This window comes from Narcine bancroftii, chromosome 4 (genome assembly GCF_036971445.1).
Source record: "Narcine bancroftii isolate sNarBan1 chromosome 4, sNarBan1.hap1, whole genome shotgun sequence".
Classification (NCBI taxonomy): Eukaryota; Metazoa; Chordata; class Chondrichthyes; order Torpediniformes; family Narcinidae; genus Narcine; species Narcine bancroftii.
The window spans coordinates 212,153,726-212,172,904 of NC_091472.1; the positions used below are offsets into that span (position 1 = coordinate 212,153,726).

Consider the following 19,179-nt stretch of genomic DNA (forward strand, 5'->3'; position numbering starts at 1 on the left):
ATAGACAGGAGCAGTATGGTGAAATATCAGGTTATAAAATTAATTGGGAAAAGAGTGAGATTAGCTGAAATGGATAATTCTCTGTGTAGGCATATTGTGAAATTTAAATGGTCAGATCGGATTAAGTCTTTAGGTGTTAAGATAGATGGTAATTATAATCATTTATACAAATTGAATTACCTGCCTTTATTGTCTAAAATTAAATATGATTTGAATTGATGGAAATATTTACCTATTACATTAATAGGATGCGTTAATTGTATTAAAATGAATATTTTTCCTTGAATTCAATATCGCTTTCAGTTTATTCTTTGTAGTATTCCTCAAAATTCTTTTAAAGATTTAACTGCTTTGATGAGGAAGTTTTTATGGAAAGATAAAATGGTAAGGGTGTCATTACAGAAATTAACTTGGAAGTTTGCATTAGGAGGTTTGCAACTCACTAATTTTCAAAATTATTATGAATCAGCACAGTTGAAATTTATTAATAGGATGTTTGAAGTGGATAAACCTTTGAGTTGGGCTAATATTGAATTATCTCAGATTGGTGAGAGGAAGATGGATCAGTTTATTTATGAATGGGATCATCCTCAGGATGATTGGATGAATTTATGTGAGGATAGTATGACTAAAATTGTAAATGTAACATATTGATTGGTTCATTATAATTTTCTTCATCAATTATATTTAACTCCAGAGAAATTAAGGAAATTTATTTCTTTGGATTTATGTTTTAGATGTCATAAGGAAGTTGGCTCCTTCTTACATTCCACTTGGTTATGTGAGACAGTGGAATCTTTTTGGAATAGATTTAGAAGCTATTTTTAAATTGAAGGTTCTACTTGATCCTTTAGTATTTTTGTTTTTATATTAAGAGATTGAGTTTGGAGTTAAAATTATATAAATTTCAAATTGCTTTTTTGAGATTGGCTAGAAAATGTTTGGCAATTATTTGGAAAAAATGAGACTAACTTGAGTATTCAAAGATGGCATTTGGAGATGAGATTTTATATTCCATTAGAAAAGATAACATAATTTATGTAATAATTATTTTGTTAAAACTTTGAGCCTGTATTTGCATTATTTGGGGTTGAATTATTAATCTCTGAACCATGGCAACTAACTGACAAGTTTTTAAATTATGTGATCTCCTCTTTCTTACTTTCCTTTTTCTTTTTGGAGATAGTTTAGACAGTTGGTGGGGAGGGATGGGTGGGTTAGTGTACAGGGATGGGGGGGGTTGGAAGGGGTATTATATACATAATAATACATGAATGTATTGTTTTTTTCTCAAGCTGTACTTTTTCATTGTATGGTTTATCATGATTAATAAATTTTAAAAATTTAAAAGTCAAAAAATAGTACACTTCGACCACATTCTCAATTAAACATATTATACTACAGTGATATTTTATTATTTTATTATAAAAAGATCTGAACCCATGACCAAAAAAACAAAGCTGAGTGGCAAAGAGAGGGAAAAAAATAATTCCTAATTCCTTATCAAAGTGATCAATCACCTTATTGATTAACATTTCTGCATTCATATTAAATCAGAAATTCTGAAAGTAATTCATAAAACATACTAATGGTGTTTGAAAATTTAAATTCAAATCAGAAATTGAGCATCTAGTCTTCTCTAAATTCAAACATAACATGACGTCACATTGCCTTTGGGTATGAGTAGGCAGAGAGACATCCTTACAGCTGAGCAACTTCTCCCGGTCTGGTCATCAGAGACGTAAAAGCTAATATATGCAAATCAGATGCCGTTAGAGTTGTGCCACTATTTCCAACAATACCAAACAAGACAATTAAAGGATTAGGCTTAAAATTAACTTCAGAAAATACAGAAAAAGTATGAAATATTTCAATCCAGTATTTCTCAAGGCTCTGGCATGTCCAAAGCATATGAAGCATCTCCATTGTTGCATCTATCACAACGTTAAGATACATCCAGATAAAAATGAGATCATTTGACTTTGGACACGCGAGCTCTATGGACTACTTTAAATTGCAGGAGGGAGTGACGAGCATATAAAGGTGACGTATCAACCAATTTGAAAATTACGTTCCAAGTTTATTCAGCTGCAAGTCCAGTTCCCAGGCTTTTTTTAAATTTTATCTAAAGGAGCCTCTCTTATTCCAGAAACATGCCATAAGTGTTAGATGTTGAACCGTTATAAAAAGCAACTGCATCCTAAACTTGCATTGATTGTGTCTTCAATTTGTAAACCGCAGTTATTTCACAGGTATTGCTGTCAAAGAAAACTGATACGTAAGCAAATGTCCAGACAGGTTGACCAAAGCTTGATTAACATGCCAGTATTTTGGAGGGAATTCCAGACCTTTAAGAAATCTAAAGACATGGCTGCCAGGGACTAAAGGGTGAAGCACATGCGCAGAAGGTCGGAACAGAGAGAGCTGCAATATCTCTGAGGGTTTAATGACTATTGGAAGAGGTTATAGAGATTTGAAGACATGAGCAATGATTTTGTTGCATTGCTGGACTGATTCAACACAAGAGAGCAAAGGTGAATGGGGAAATGGGATGTGGTACCGGGGATATGAGGGGTTTAGGAGCTGATGAGTGTGGGAGATGAAGTACAGTTGAGTCTAAAGGGAACTAAAGCATGGGTGAGAATAAAGCAGTGGATGAAATCCTATTTTACTGGCCTGCCCGTGATGATCCTCCGGCTTGTTCTCCCCCTTTTCTCACAGGTCTTCGAAGGCAAGCTTGCGCCTTTCCTCTCGAAAATCAACAAATTTGCCAGTGCTCATGTGTATAGCTGCAGCCTTTGCAGCCAGAAAGGCTTCATCTGTGAGATCTGCAACAATGGGCAAATCATCTATCCTTTCGAAGGAGCCACCACGAAAAGGTAGGTGCACTCACTCCGGCAGGAGAGCACTGCAGCTTCAAAGCTTCTCAGTTATTTTCCTATTCCCTCAGTGGCCGCCCACTCTATAATCTCCAAGCTCTCCAGATCTCTTAACTGATTTGCACTCCTAGCCTGGATTTTCAGCTAAGTCCTAAATCCTACAATTTCCTTCCATCCTTTTGAGCCCTGTCTCCTTTCAAATGCCCCTAAATTCCTACCTCTTTGACCTAGCTTTCTGTTACTTATCTAAATATCCTGCATCGATCATTGTTAAATGAAACTGCTTTGTGGTACATTTTGATTTTTAGTTTTATGTGGAAGGGACTCATCTATTCTTCCAAGGTTCCTACTGGTAGAAGTAAGGTTAAAAAAAAGTTCTTTGTCCCAGGGTAAGGAAATCTTAAGCATTTGGCCCTTTCAAGCTGCCGTGTAAAATGGGGTTAACCGGGCAATTTTCCCAGCAGCTTGAAAGGGTCCAGCCTGGTCAGCGTGGTCCATATCCAGCCGGGTCCGTCAGAGGGAGTCAAGGAACCCAGATAAACTCAACTTAGTCGTGTCCACCGGCGGCTCGAAAATGAAAATGGCCGACCTGGTTGTTCCAGTGATGTTAGTGCTTGAGTGCGTGCGTCACTGGGCTGCACTGACTGAAATGCGCATCCTGCCACTCCTCTGGTGACTGCAGTGTTCGCCTGACAGCAGGTGCTCACAACAGTTGTCCTGCTGCAGAGTCAATCAGCTAGCATCTGAACATCGTTCCCGCTTACCATTTGGACTTCGATTCGTCACTTCTGGTGAGTGCGTGGTGCGCCATTCAACGCGTCATCGTGGGGGTGGGGTCGCCCTTAAATTGCCATATTGCTGATTTAATGGGTCCATTACCTGCAGCTTAAAAGGTGCTGGAAGTACCTTTGCCCCGCTAATCGCACCTGGGTCCCAGGAGGGTGACCCGGGTGCTGCAGCTTAGAAGTGCCTGAGGAGGCCATATGTTTAAGGTGAGAGGGGAAATACTTAAAAGGGACATTTTCACGCAGAGGGATATGTGTGGAATGAGGAAGTAGAGGTGGATACAATAGCAGTGTTTAAAAGACATTTGGACAGGGGTAGAAGGATAGGAGCAAACTTAGGTAACATCTAGGTCAGTGGGGCAAAGGGCCTGCTTCCATGCTGTTCAACTAGCCCTGTTAAATTACCATTCCCTTCTATGTTGTCTCGTCTCCCATGTTGTGTATTTTGAGCAAAAAGGTTAATCATGTATTCATTCTTTGATGTACAAAAGGGATAGGTCCCTGAAAACACTTACATTAAGTGAAATTTTGTGCATCAAAAAGGCTGTGTGAATTACATGTGGGCGTTAAGTGGTAACATTTTCTTATGGGCATAGACTGATGTGCAGTTTGCCACATTGCTAAATAAATTCCTAAATGAAAGTACCGCAGAATATCAGTGACATTGCGCAAAAATTTTCAGTTTGGATGTCTGTAATTCATGGACGTGTGTGTGTGTGTGTGTGTGTGTGTGTGTGTGTGTGTGTGTGTGTGTGTGTGTGTGTGTGTGTGCGTGTGTGTGTGTGCGTGTGTGTGTGTGTTCATGATGTACACCAGTGTTTTCAAAGACCCTACGAAGGTCGTTCTGCACACAGATGAGACCTAGTGACTTCCACCCACACAGCCACAGAGCGTTCACCAAGACTGGCCATCGATTTCTCATCCAAGGTGAACCTGAGAATGCATAGAACAGATCCATGAATTAACATGCCCATTGCCTCTCTTGCCTGGAAAAAAAAAGCTTCCATTGATTTCAGTCATGTTCACTCATACCATATCAATGCTTCTTTATACACTTGGGACCCCTGAAAGCCCATGTAAACTCTGACTATGGATTCTTTTGCTTATCAACTTAGAGTTTTCCTTTGCCAAAACAAATGTGAAGCTCCAGCCTTGGGTTAATTAACAGTAGGCCCTTTCAAACTGCCACGTAAAATGGGGTTAACCAGGCCTCCGGTTTCCTCCCATCGATCAAAACGTACCGGGAGTGTAGATATATGGGGTGTAAATTGGGCAGCACGGACTCGTGAGCCAAATTGGCCTGTTACAATGTTTTATGTCTAAATTTAAAGTTAAATAAAAAATTTTAAAGAGCAAACCAAGATAGGATGTACCATATATTTTGGTGTATAAGTTGAATCTTGAAATCCTCAAAAATCTCTCAAAAAATTGGGGTCGACATATGGCAGATATACTTTTGACCTTAAATTCAACTCAAAATACCATTGGATGCCGATTTGGCATATAAGTCGACCCTGGAAGCGACAATTCGATGTATTAGTCCACCCTGCAAGCACCTCCCCACCACTGGCGCTGCCATTCCCCAACAGCCCTCCCCCACCCCCACCATTGCCAGTACCGCCATAACCCACCCAGACATTCTACAATTGTAGAGCCCGTGGTCCCCGCTCTGTTTCAGAAGCGTCAACCTTGTTCTCTCGAGCAGGAGGTTTTCCACACCTGCCAGGAGAACAAGGTCAACACTCCTGCCCAGTAAGCCAAGGTCGCCACCCCTGCTGCCTAGGCCCAAGGCTCCCACCCCACCTCGGGAGACCAAGGCCGTCGGTCCAGCCTGGTCGGCCCAGGTTCCAGCTCCTGCCCAGTAGGCCAAGGTTTGTCTTTTTTACTTGTTTAATTTACAGCTTTGTTACTTGGCGATTGGGGTATTGTAACAAATTTTGGGTTGTTGCTAGGAGGCCCGGATGGCCTGAAAAAGGGGGCAGTCGACTTGTACACCTGATACACCATAAAACCATTAAGATGAGGCTAAAAAGTGGGGGTCCACCTATCTGCTGGTCGACATATACGCTGAATATACAGCACACAGTAAATTGTCGGGCACTGATGAGTGTGAAGGAGCAAAGAGATCTGGGAATACAGACACATTGTTCCCTAAAGGTGGTGTCACAGGTGGACAGGGTTATAAAGAAAGCTTTTGGCATCTTAGCCTTTATAAAGCAAAGTATTGAGTACAAGAATTGGGATGTTATGTTGAAGTTGTTCAAGACATTGGTGAGGCATTGGAGTATTGTATACAGTTCTGCTCGTCTAACTGCAGGAAGGATATGAAAGAGTGCAGAGAAGATTTACTAGGATGTTGCCGGGTCTTCAGGAGTTGAGTTAAAGGGGAAGATTAAGCAGGTTAGGGCTTTATTCCTTGGAGTGAAGAAGAATGAGGGGAGATTTGATCAAGGTTTACAAGATTATGAGAGGTATAGACAGAGTGGATGCGAGTAGGCTCTTTCCACCTTAGATTGAGGGAGAGGACATGGCTTCAGGGTGATAGGGGAAAGGTTTAGGGGAGACATTAGGGGAAAGTTCTTCACTCAGAGAGTGGTGGGAGTGTAGAATGAGCTGCCATCTATGTGGTGAATGTAGGCTCAATCATAAGTTTTAAGAATAAATTGGATAGATATGTGGATGGGAGAGGTCTGGGGGGGTTATGGAATTGGAGTGGATCAATAATGGTGAAATGATGTCAACACAGACTAGAAGGGCCGAATGACCTGTTTTTCTGTGCTGTAGCGTTCTATATGTTGCCATTGAGTCTTCAATAATTGATGCAAAGAAAGACATGCAGATTTGCTTTTAAATTTTTTTTTTAATTTAGACATACAGCACAGGAACAGGTGCTTCTGGGCCACAAACCCGTGTCACCCAACGACCCTAATTATTTTGAAGGGTGGGAGGAAACCAGAGCACCCGGAGGATACCCACACAAGCACTGTGAAAACGTACAGACTCCTAACAGACGTCAGCGGATTCAAACCCGGGTCGCTGGCGCTATGATAGTGCCGCCCTTAAATTAGATGTACACCATGGTAACAGGCCCTTCTGGCCTATGAGGCTGTGCCGCCCAATTACCCTACAACCTTCACCCCTCCCCCCTCCCCCCCCCGCACATTTTGAAAAGGTGAGAGCACCTGAAGAAAACCCACGCAGACACGGGGAGAGCATGCACTCTCTTAATACACTTCACTCCCTCTTAGAAAATGGTACAAGATTAAAAGGTTAAAATGGTCTCACCCAGTGAAGCAGCAAATGCCATTTATTTCTTCCAAAAGAGAGGAGAATGCTAGCTGGTGTTTTGTTCAGCAGAAATATGATCTCCAAGCATTATTTTTGAGAATGGCCTCAAACCATCATCTGTACCTTGCTAACTTTACGTGGGTTTTGTGTCTAGACAAGCCAGTCTTGAAGCCTTTTCTCTTGCCGATCTTCCTTTGTATGCCTCTGTTTATGCGCACCCATGTCCTTTATTTCAAATGCCTGTAGCCTCCATGGATTAAGAGTGGAAATATGTTTCAGTATTGAAACAGCACATCAACCTTTCCCGAGGTAGAGGGAGGAGTCACATGATGGAGTAGTGGCCGGTAGGAGAATACCAGCCCTCTCCAGAAAAGAAGAAAAAGCAAAGCTCCAGACACACAAATCACAACAAATAAAAAATTAAGTTGTGGAGAAAATAGCACCTAAGAAAGGAAAACCAAAAACAACGGGAAGAACAGAAGAAGGAAAGACACCGGAAGAGAAAGGTGAAGGCCTTACCTGCATGAAAAAGCAGGGATCCGCCGTGGAAAGAGGAGCCCGCTCCCCGAGGTTAGTGGAGACCCCGCAGGGTTGCAATCCACCGACCGCGGGACATCAAAAATGGCTCACTGAGCCAAACAGAGGTGCGCAACTGCGCATGCGCGAGTAATCACGCGTGCGCAGTGTGCATGACAAGGAGAACACCGATGGGAGGGGGACCAGCTGTGGAGTGGAACTCCACAGGATGAACAGCTGAGAGATGCCCGACAGCAGGGCTCCCAGCTGGAAGATAAAGAAAGCAATGGGAAAGGGAGGGGTGAGAAAGAAAAAAGGAACCAAGAGACCAGAAGAAGAGGAACAGCATCAAGAAATCATGGGAAAAAAAACCCAACAAACTAAGACAAGCAACTCAATGAGAAAGTCAAAAGAGACACAGATACAAAGAAGAGAAATAGAAGACACAAACCCAAGATCAGACACAGAAAAAGAAGAAGAACACCAAGATCTGCACAGAGGACTAGGAGGTAAAATGAATGGACAGTACATAGATTAAAAAAAAATTCAAGAACAAATGAAAGCATTAAAAGAATGGTTGACACTAGAATTTAGTGAAATGAAAAGAAAAATGAAAAGTACAGAAGAAAAAGTGAGTTGAATAGAGCTGGTCATAACAGATGTAAGGAAAAGATTAGAAAATGTGGAAGAATGTGTAATGGCGGTAGAAATGGAAGTGAACGACTTAAAAAGAAAATTCGAAGAAAGTGACAAAAAAAGTTAAAGAAACACAAGAGTTGTCAGCTTAGAAGATGGATATAATGGAAAACTATAGTAGACAAAACAATATAAAGATAGTGGGCCTTAAGGAAGATGAAGAAGGCAAAGATATGAAAGAATTTATAAAAGACTGGATCTCAAAAGTCCTGGGAATGCCAGAAATGCAGGATGGAATGGAAATAGAAAGGGCACACAGAACATTAATCCTGAAACCACAGTCACAACAAAAACCAAGTTTTTGTAATTTTAGTAAAATTTCTGAGATACACGACAAGAGAAAATATATTGGAGAAGGCAATGAATAAAATTAGAGAAGACAAGAAACCACTGGAATACAAATGTCAAAAAAAAATTTTCTACCCAGTCATAAGTTTTGAACTCCTAAAGAAGAGGAAGGAGTTTATCGCAGCAAAATCGATCCTATGGAAAAAAGGCTATAAATTTATCTTAAGATATCCAGCTTAAAATAGTTATCCCGGGGCAGCAAAACAGACTGTTCTCGGATCCGGAGAAAGCACAAGAATTTGCAGAACGCCTGTAAGACAGAAAGAGAGATAAAGAGATGTAACAAGAGCAAAGAACGACGACAAACTACATATAAAGATGTAAAAATAATGTATAAGTAAGAACTAAAAGAGGGAAGAAAAGGGAAGTAAGGGAGAAGGGGGGAGAAAAAAAAGAGGAGGGGTTAAAAAAGAAAAATAAAAAGAGAAGAAAAGAGGGGGAGATTTGTTGTAATGTGAAGATAAAAGTTTTCTGGAGGCGGTTAGGTGGGAGAGAATAATAGTCACTGTGAAATCAGTTGACACTTGCGAACGAGTTCAAAGTCCGAATGGAGAGGGGAGTTGTGGTTGCCCATCAAGGGACAAGGGGTGACTCAGAGAGAGGGAGGTCACTTGGGGTTAAGGGAATTTTAGATGTAGGAATGGTTGAAATATTTTATGTTTTAGAAGTGTTGTCATACAGTGCGTTCAAAAAAAGAAAACTGAGAAATGAAAATGGGGAAAAGGGGAAAGGTGGTGGTGAGGAAGCGGAAATGATAGATCCAGCAGGGAGATATATAATGTTAAAATCTCAGATATATTCAGAGCTCTGGAATCTGGTCAATATATATGCACCTAATGAAGAGGATCAAAAATTTATGCAAGATATTTTTTGAAGATTGTAGATACGCAGGGGAATATATTGATAGGAGGGAACTTTAACCTTAATTTGGATTCAAAGATGGATAAAACTGGAAAAAAGACTAGCAGAAAGAACAAAGTAGCCATATTTATGGTTAAATCAATGCTGGAAATGCAACTTTTGGATATATGGAGGAGACAACACCCAAAGGAGAAGGAATACTCATGTTATTCAAGTAGACATAAAACATACTCAAGGATTGACCTGTTCCTGTTGTCAGCCCATATCCAAGGGAGAGTTAGGAAAATGGAATTTAAAGCAAGATTGTTATATGATCACTCACCCCTGTTATTAGCAATAGAACTGGAGGACATCCCACCAAGAACATATAGATGGAGATTAAACTCCATGCTACTTAAAAGACAGGATTTTAGAGAATTTATTGAGCACCAAATTAAAATGTAGTTTGAAATAAATACGGAATCAGTGAAAGACAAATTTATATTATGGGATGCAATGAAAGCATTCATTAGAGGGCAGATAATGAGTTATGTAACTAAGATGAAAAAGGACTAAAATCAGGAAATAGAACAGCTGGAAAGGGAAATAGTAAGTACAGAAAAAGAACAAGCAACAAGGGAAGATACAACAAAAAGAGAGAATTGGCAGAGAAAAAAATAAAATATGAAACATTACAAATGTATAAAGTGGAGAAGAACATAATGAAAATAAAGCAGAAATATTACGAGCTAGGAGAAAAAACGCACAAAATACTAGCCTGGCAACTTAAAACAGAACAAGCTAAAAGAACTGTATTGGCATCAAGGAAAAAGGATAAACAAATTACATATAACCCAACAGAGATCAATGAAAACTTGAAGGAATTCTATGAGCAATTATACCGAACTGAGAACGAAGGGAAAGAAGACAAAATAGATGAGTTTCTAGCTAAAATTGAACTACCGAAATTGTAAGAGGAGCAAAATAAATTGATAAAACCATTTGAAATAGAGGAAATACAAGATATATTAAAAAAGCTACCGAACAATAAAACGCCTGGGGAGGACGGACTCCCAATAGACTTCTATAAAACATTTAAAGAGTTACTAATTCCTCCTCTCGTGGAAGTAATGAACCAGATTGAAGAAACACAAAACTTGCCAGATTCATGTAAAACAGCAATAATTACAGTAATACTAAAGACAGGGAAAGATCCAATAACACCAGCATCGTATAGACCAATATCTCTACTTAACTCAGATTATAAGATAATAGCAAAACTATTAGCAAACAGATTGGCCGACTGTGTACCAAAAATAGTAAAACTTGATCAAACTGGATTTATTAAGAAAAGATGGGCAATGTCTGTAACTTAATCCATGCAGTACAAGGAAATAAAACGCCAACAGTGGATGTTGCTTTAGACACAGAGAAAGCCTTTGACAGGGTAGAATGGAATTATTTATTCAAAGTATTACAGAGGTTCAACCTACCAGAGAAATATATTAATTGGATTAAAGCATTATATAAGGGTCCAATGGCAAAGGTGACAGTAAATGGACATATATCGAACCAATTTAAATTAAGCAGGTCAACTAGACAAGGATGTTCACTATCTCCCTCATTGTTCACTTTAGCAATAGAACCATTGGCAGAACTAATAAGAACAGAAAATAAAATAAAAGGAATAAAATAAAAGAGAAGGAATATAATATCAGTCTATTAGTAGATGACATCATAATATACTTAACAGAACCAGAATTATCAATAAAAGAATTACATAAGAAATTGAAGGAATATGGAGAAATATCACGGTACAAGATCAATGCAAATAAAACTGAAGCGATGCCAATGAATAATGCGGGTTTCACAAAGTTTAAAAAAGAATTCCCATTTAAATGGCAAACACAAACAATCCGATACCTAGGTATTAAACTAGATAATAATCTAGGCCATCTATACAAATTAAATTATCAACCATTAATGAAGAAACTACAAGATTTCTTAGAATATTGGAAAGGTTTACCACTAACACTGATAGGAAGGGTAAATTGCATTAAAATGAATATCTTCCCAAGGATACAATACCTATTTCAATCGTTACCAATTCCCTTAACAGAGAAATTCTTTAATGAGCTAAAGAAAATAACAAGGAAATTCTTATGGAAAGGGGGGGGAAACCGAGGATAGTGCTAGATAAATTAACAGAATGGTACAAACAAGGTGGTTTGCAGCTACCAAACTTTAACAATTACTATAGAGCAGCACAATTAAGATATGTATCAGATTTTTATCAAAACAAGGGAAAAACCAGTTTGGACCAAGATAGAGCTAGATAAAATAGGGGAGAAGGTACCAGAACATATACTTTATAAATGGGATGAAAAAGTGGCACAATATAGAAGTTCACCAGTACTTCACCATCTGCTCAATATTTGGAAGAGGATTCACGAAGAAAGGAAAAAAAACAAATTACCAACTACCAAAATTACTATTGACAAAAAATCAACTAATCCCTTTCACAATAGAAAACCTTTCCTTTAGAGAATGGGAGAGAAAAGGGATTAAAAGAATAGAAAATTGTTTTTTGGGAAATAATTTATTATCATTTGAACAAATAAAGTACAAATATGGAATAACTCACGGTACAATGTTTGCATACCACCAACTGAAAATCTACTTAAAGGACAAATTGGGAAGCAGACTGAGGTTACCAGAAGGAAGCAGCTTTGAATGTGTGATTACAGACACAATGATAATTATAAGATTTATAACAAACATGTACATCAAGCTGCAAGAGAAAGAAAATTATGAAATAATCTGTAAACCCAAACAAAAGTGTGAACAAGATCTAAACATAAAGATAAAAAAATGAAATATGGGAAAAGCTTTGCTCCGGAACTATGAGAAATACAATAAACACAAGGTTACACATGATACAATATAATTGATTACCCAGGCTATATTATCATGCCCCAAAAGTTAAATAAATGGGATCCAACATTATCAGATAGATGTTTGCACAGAAAGAAGGAAACAGGAACAACAGTACATACAATTAGGGCATGTGAGAAAGTGGAAAAGTTTTGAGAAGATCTAAATCAGGTATTAAATAAAATCACAAAAAGTAACATACCAAAAAATCCAGAGATCTTTCTTCTAAGTAATATAAGAAGTAAAGAATTAGGCCTCAAACTGGATGAAGCGCAAAAACTATTTATTATGATAGCCTTAGTGATAGCAAAAAAATGTATAATGTCAACTTGGAAATCAGAAGAGAGCCTGAGAGTACAGCAATGGTACATAGAAATGAATAAATGTATTCCATTGGAAAAAATAACATATAATTTAAAAAATAAAGTCACATTATTTGAACAAATTTGGGAACCGTACATGGAACACAACAGAGAGGGCCTACCACGGACCTCCACCCCCTAAAATGATAGAATGAGAAGATGATGAAATGAACTGACCCAGTGTGTAAAAGTAGATGACACAATTTTCTTGTTTATTTTCATTGTGTGATGACATTGTTTAATGGGTTTATTGTATTGTATATGTTGAACGCTTTATGGGTTTGGAGGGGGGTGAGACGGAGGGAGGGAAGGGTGGGGGAAAAAGGGGAAGAAAATAACACTGTGTATATTCAAGAGGGAAATATTTGTGTGTATTTTGATTAATATGGTTCATAGTGTGAAAAATAAAAAAAATTTAAGAAAACCTTTCCCGAGGTAAAGTCCTGCGTGTATTTATGGTTGCAGAAGATTACATGTTTTTCTCATCAGCCACTTCCAAAGCAAATAATTTCAATTAATAATCCATCTCTAAAGTAGTAAAATAGAATAAAGAATGTAAACACTGAGAATCATTGAACACCACGAGCCCTTCACATCTAAACATAGCTGTACTGAGCGCAGGTCGCCAGATGTATCCAGTTAATATCTGATCCTCTGTTCACATGAGCATACGGAGAAAGAAAATGAGGGATCGCCTATCGCTGCCGTTAAATCGAGCAAATGTCATCCCTGTGAGGTGGCCTGAAATGCTTTGAGAGGCTGGTCATGGCCAGAATTAACACATCCCTAAGCAAAGATCTGGGCCCCTGCAATTTGCCTTTCATCACAATCGCTCCACGGCAGATGCAATATCGCTGGCTCTCCACTCAGCTCTGGATCACCTCAAAGCAGCAACTCATACATATGGCTGCTTTTCATTAACTACAGCTCAGCCTTCAATACCATTATTCCCTCACTGTTGGTCAAGAAGCTACAAACTCTGGGTCTCTGTACCCACCCTCTGTAACTGGATCCTTGACTTTCTCATTGGAAGATGCACAGTCAGTACAAATTGGAAACAACGTCTCCTCACTATTCATCAACACAGGCGCGCCTCAAGTATACATACTTGGCCCACTGCTCTACTCATTATACACCCATGACTGTGTGGCCAGACACAATTACAATGCCATCTAACAAGTTTGCCGATGACACCACAGTTGTCAGCAGAATCACAAACGGCAATGAGGAAGCATGCAGGATGGAGATAGATCAGCTCCTTAAATGGTGTAACAACAATTTTGTGCTCAACACCAGCAAAACCAAGGAGATGATTGAGGACTTCAGGAGGGAGTCAGAGGAACACGTCCCAGTCCTCATCGAGGGGTCAGTAGTGGAGAGGGTCAAGAACTTCAAATTCCTGGGTGTCAACATCTCCGAGGATCTGTCCTGGAGCCTTCACGTTGATGCAATCACAAAGAAGGGTTGCCAGTAGCTATACTTTGTGAGGTGTCCAAGGAGATTTGGAATGTCACCGAAGACTTTTGTAAACTTCTACAGGTGTACTGTGGAGAGCATTCTGGCTGATTGCATCACTGCCTGGTATGGAAGTACCAACTATCAGGACAAGAATAAACTTCAGAGGGTTGTTAACTCAGCCTGTGACATCACAGGCACCAGACTTCACTCCATTGAGGACATTTACATGAGACGATGTCTTAAAAAAGAAGCCTCTATCCTCAAGGACCCCCACCACCCAGACCATGCCCTCTTCACTCTGCTACCATCGGGGAAAAGGTACAGGAACCTGAAGACGAGCTCTCAGCAGCACAAGGGCAGCTTCTTCCCCACTGCCATCAGATTCTTTAATAATCAATGAACCAAAGACACTGCCTTACTTTTCGTGCACTAGTATTATTTATTTATTATAAGATGGTTTATATAAATGTTTGCTCTGTGATGATGCCGCAAAATCCCAAATTTCATGACTTGTTCATGACAATAAATTCTGATTCTGAAGAAGTTCACATCCTCCTTTCTAAAGCCCCTTTCACACTTGCATCCCACTAAATTGACCGTTCAGAGTCCCGGGGTAAGAATGGGGGATTTGGCTTTTCACACTTGACCACTCCTAACTGGAACACTGAACGCTTTCACACTTGCAAGGAGCCATCCGCGGTGATTAGGACTGTTCTACCTTCTACTGGTGACATTATGACGCATCGAGTGATGGTGAACCTGCCCTAAATCCTGATCTTTTTTTTTTTATTTTTTATTTTTCACACTATAAACCATATTGACCAAGATACATACAGACATTTTTCTTCTTAAATATATACAGTGTCGTTTTCTCCCCCTTTTCCCCCCCTCCCTTCCCTCCCTCCCTCACCCCCTTCCCCATCTATAAGATACATTAAACCCATTAAACAATGTTCTCACTTAATAAAAATAAACAAGAAATTTTACTGAGTCAGTTCTTTTCATTATCTTCACCTTCTGTCATTTTAGGTGGTGGAAGTCCTTGGTAGGATTTCTCTATTGTGTTTCATGTATGGCTCCCATATTTGTTCGAATATTGTAATGTTATTTCTTAAATTATATGTTATTTTTTCTAATGGAATACATTTATTCATTTCTGTATACCATTGTTGTATTCTCAAGTTGTCTTCTAATTTCCAGGTTGACATAACACATTTTTTTGCTACAGCTAGGGCTATCATAAAAAATCTTTTTTGTGCTCCATCCAAATCGAGTCCAAATTCTTTGTTTCTTATATTACTTAGGAGGAAAATCTCTGGGTTTTTTGGTATATTGCTTTTTGTGATTTTATTTAATATCTGGTATAGATCTTCCCAAACTTTTTCCACTTTCTCACATGTCCAAATTGCATGAATTGTTGTTCCCATTTCATTTTTACAGCGAAAACATCTGTCTGATACTGTTGGGTCCCATTTATTTAACTTTTGAGGTGTGATGTATAGCCTGTGTATCCAGTTATATTGTATCATGCGTAACCTCGTGTTTATTGTATTTCTCATGGTTCCGGAGCATAGCTTCTTTCATGTTTCATTCTTTATATTTATGTTTAGATCTTGTTCCCATTTTTGTTTAGGTTTACTGTTTGTTTCCTCGTTCTCCTTTTCATGCAGTTTGATGTACATGTTTGTTACAATTTTTTAAATTATCATTGTGTCTGTAATCACATATTCAAAATTGCTTCATTCTGGTAACCTCAGACTGTTTCCCAATTTGTCCTTCAAGTAGGTTTTCAGTTGGTAGTATGCAAACATTGTATCATGAGTTATATTATATTTATCCTTCATTTGTTCAAAGGAAAATAATTTATTTCCCGAAAAACAATTTTCTATTCTTTTGATCCCTTTTCTCTCCCATTCGCTAAAGGAAAGGTTATCTATTGTGAAAGGGATTAGCTGATTTTGGGTCATTATTAGTTTTGGTAGTTGGTAATTTGTTTTATTCCTTTCTACATGAATCTTTTTTCAAATGTTGAGCAGATGATGCAATACCGATGAATTCCTACGTTGCACCAATTTTTCCTCCCATTTATATAGTATATGTTCAGGTATTTTCTCCCCTATTTTACCTAGTTCTAATCTGGTCCAATCTGGTTTTTCCCTTGTTTGATAAAAATCTGATAGGTATCTTAATTGTGCGGCTCTATAATAATTCTTAAAGTTTGGTAGTTGTAAGCCTCCTTGTTTGTACCATTCTGTTAATTTATCTAGTGCTATCCTCGGTTTCCCCCCTTTCCATAAGAATTTCCTTATTATTTTCTTTAACTCCTTGAAGAATTTCTCTGTTAGGTGTATTGGTAATGACTGAAATAGGTATTGTATCCTTGGGAAAATATTCATTTTAATACAGTTTATCCTTCCTATCAGTGTTAGTGGTAAGTCTTTCCAATGCTCTAAGTCGTCTTGTAATTTTTTCATTAATGGTAATTGAATTTATATAGATGGCCGAGGTTTTTATTTAGTTGTATACCTAGGTATCGCATTGCTTCTGTTTGCCATCTAAATGGCGATTCTTTCTTAAACTTTGTGAAATCCGCATTATTCATTGGCATTGCTTCACTTTTATTTGTGTTGATCTTGTACCCCGATACTTCTCCATATTCCTTCAATTTGCTATGTAATTCTTTTATTGATATTTCTGGTTCTGTTAAGTATATTATAATGTCATCTGCAAATAGACTGATTTTATATTCATTCTCTTTTATTTTTATCACTCTTATTTTATTTTCTGTTCTTATCAGTTCTGCTAGTGGTTCTATAGCTAACGCGAACAGTGAGGGAGATAGTGGACATCCCTGCCTTGTTGATCTGCTTAAGTTAAATTGTTTTGATATATATCCATTTACTGTCACTTTCACCAATGGTCCCTTATATAATGCTTTAATCCAATCAATATATTTCTCTGGTGGGCTGAATTTTTGTAGTACTTTGAATAAATAATTCCATTCTACTCTGTCAAATGCCTTCTCTGCGTCTAAAGCAACCACTACTGCATGAATTAAGTTAATAAATTTACAGATATTGTCTGTTGTTCGTCTTTTTTTAATAAATTCAGTTTGGTCTAGATTTACTATTTTTGGTACATAGTCAGCCAATCTGTTTGCTAATAGTTTAGCTATTATCTTATAATCTGTGTTAAGTAGAGATATTGGTCTATATGATGCTGGTGCAAGTGGATCTTTCCCTGTCTTTGGTATTACTGTAATTATTGCTGTTTTGCATGAATCTGGTATGCTTTGTGTTTTATCAATCTGGTTGATTACTTCCAGGAGGGGAGGAATTATTAAGTCTTTAAATGTTTTATAGAATTCTATTGGGAATCCATCCTCTCTTGGTGTTTTATTGTTCGGTAGTTTTTTTAATATCTCCTGTAATTCTTCTATTTCAAATGGTTTTATTAATTTATTTTGCTCCTCTGTTTGTAATTTCGATAGTTCAATTTTAGTTAGAAATTCATCTATTTTGTCTTCTTTCCCTTCGTTTTCAGTTTGATATAGTTGCTCGTAGAATTCCCTGAAGTTTTCATTGATCTCCATTGGATTATATGTAATTTGTTTGTCCTTTTTCCTTAATGCCAATACCATTCTTTTAGTTTGTTCTGTCTTAAGCTGCCATGCTAGAATTTTGTGCATTGTTTCTCCTAGCTCATAATGTTTCTGTTTTGTCTTCATTATGTTCTTCTCCACCTTATATGTTTGTAGTGTTTCATTTTTTATTTTTTTATCTGCCAATTACCTTCTTTTAGTTGTATCTTCCTTTATTGCTAATTCTTTTTCTATATTTGTTATTTCCCTTTCCAACTGTTCTGTTTCCCGATTGTAGTCCTTCTTCATCTTAGTTACATAACTTATTATTTGCCCTCTGATGAACGCTTTCATTGCGTCCCATAGTATAAACTTATCTTTCACTGATTCCGTATTTATTTCAAAGTACATTTTAATTTGTCGTTCAATTAATTCTTTAAAATCCTGTCTTTTAAGTAGCATGGAGTTTAATCTCCATCTATACATTCTTGGTGGGATGTCCTCTAGCTCTATTGCCAATAACAGGGGTGAGTGGTCCGATAATATTCTAGCTTTATATTCTGTTTTCCTAACTCTCCCTTGAATGTGGGCTGATAATAGGAATAGGTCTATCCTTGAGTATGTTTTATGTCTACCCGAATAATATGAATATTCCTTTTCCTTTGGGTGTTGTTTCCTCCATATATCCAAAAGTTGCATTTCTTGCATCGATTTAATTATAAATTTAGTTACTTTGTTCTTTCTGTTAGATTTTTTCCAGTTTTATCCATGTTTGAGTCCAAATTAAGGTTAAAATCCCCTCCTATTAGTATGTTCCCTTGCGTATCTGCTATCTTCAAAAAGATATCTTGCATAAATTTTTGTTCTTCTTCATTAGGTGAATATACATTGAGTAAATTCCAAAATTCTGAATATATCTGACATTTTGTCATTACATATCTCCCTGCTGGATCTATTATTTCCTCTTCTACTTTGATTGGTACATTTTTATTGATTAATATAGCTACTCCTCTGGCTTTTGAATTATATGATGCTGCTGTTACATGTCCTATCCAATCTCTCTTTAATTTCTTTGTTCCACTTCAGTTAGATGTGTTTCTTGTATGAATGCTATATCAATTTTTTCTTTTTTCAGTAAATTTAACAGTTTCTTCCTTTTGATTTGGTTATGTATTCCATTAATATTTAAAGTCATATAGTTCAACATAGTCATTTCATACTTTGTTTATCTTTCCTTTCCGTTTCTTCATCACCACCTTCCCTTCTTATCCTTTTCTGCTTTCTTTTTTTGAACACATTATAAGACAACATTTCTAAAACATAAAATATTTCCACTATTCTCATATCTAAAATTCCTTTAACCCCAATAGTCCCTCCCCTTTCTGAGTTGCCCTTTGTCCCTTGTCGGGCAACCACATCTCCCCTCTCCATTTGGATTTGCGAATCCGCTCGCAAGCGTCAACTGATTTCGCCGTGACTGTTATTCTTCCCCA

At 37.8% G+C, this 19,179-nt stretch overlaps 1 protein-coding gene across 5 annotated transcripts in view; it reads left to right on the forward strand.

Moving 5' to 3' along the window:
* Window positions 1-19,179, forward strand: part of plekhm3 (pleckstrin homology domain containing, family M, member 3) — a 183,779-nt gene that overhangs the window by 150,470 nt on the left and 14,130 nt on the right. For all 5 annotated transcript variants that reach the window (XM_069933879.1, XM_069933878.1, XM_069933877.1 and 2 more), the window contains one exon: window positions 2,722-2,879. In XM_069933879.1, the coding sequence (XP_069789980.1) occupies window positions 2,722-2,879 (158 nt within the window). The remainder of the gene's footprint in view (window positions 1-2,721; window positions 2,880-19,179) is intronic.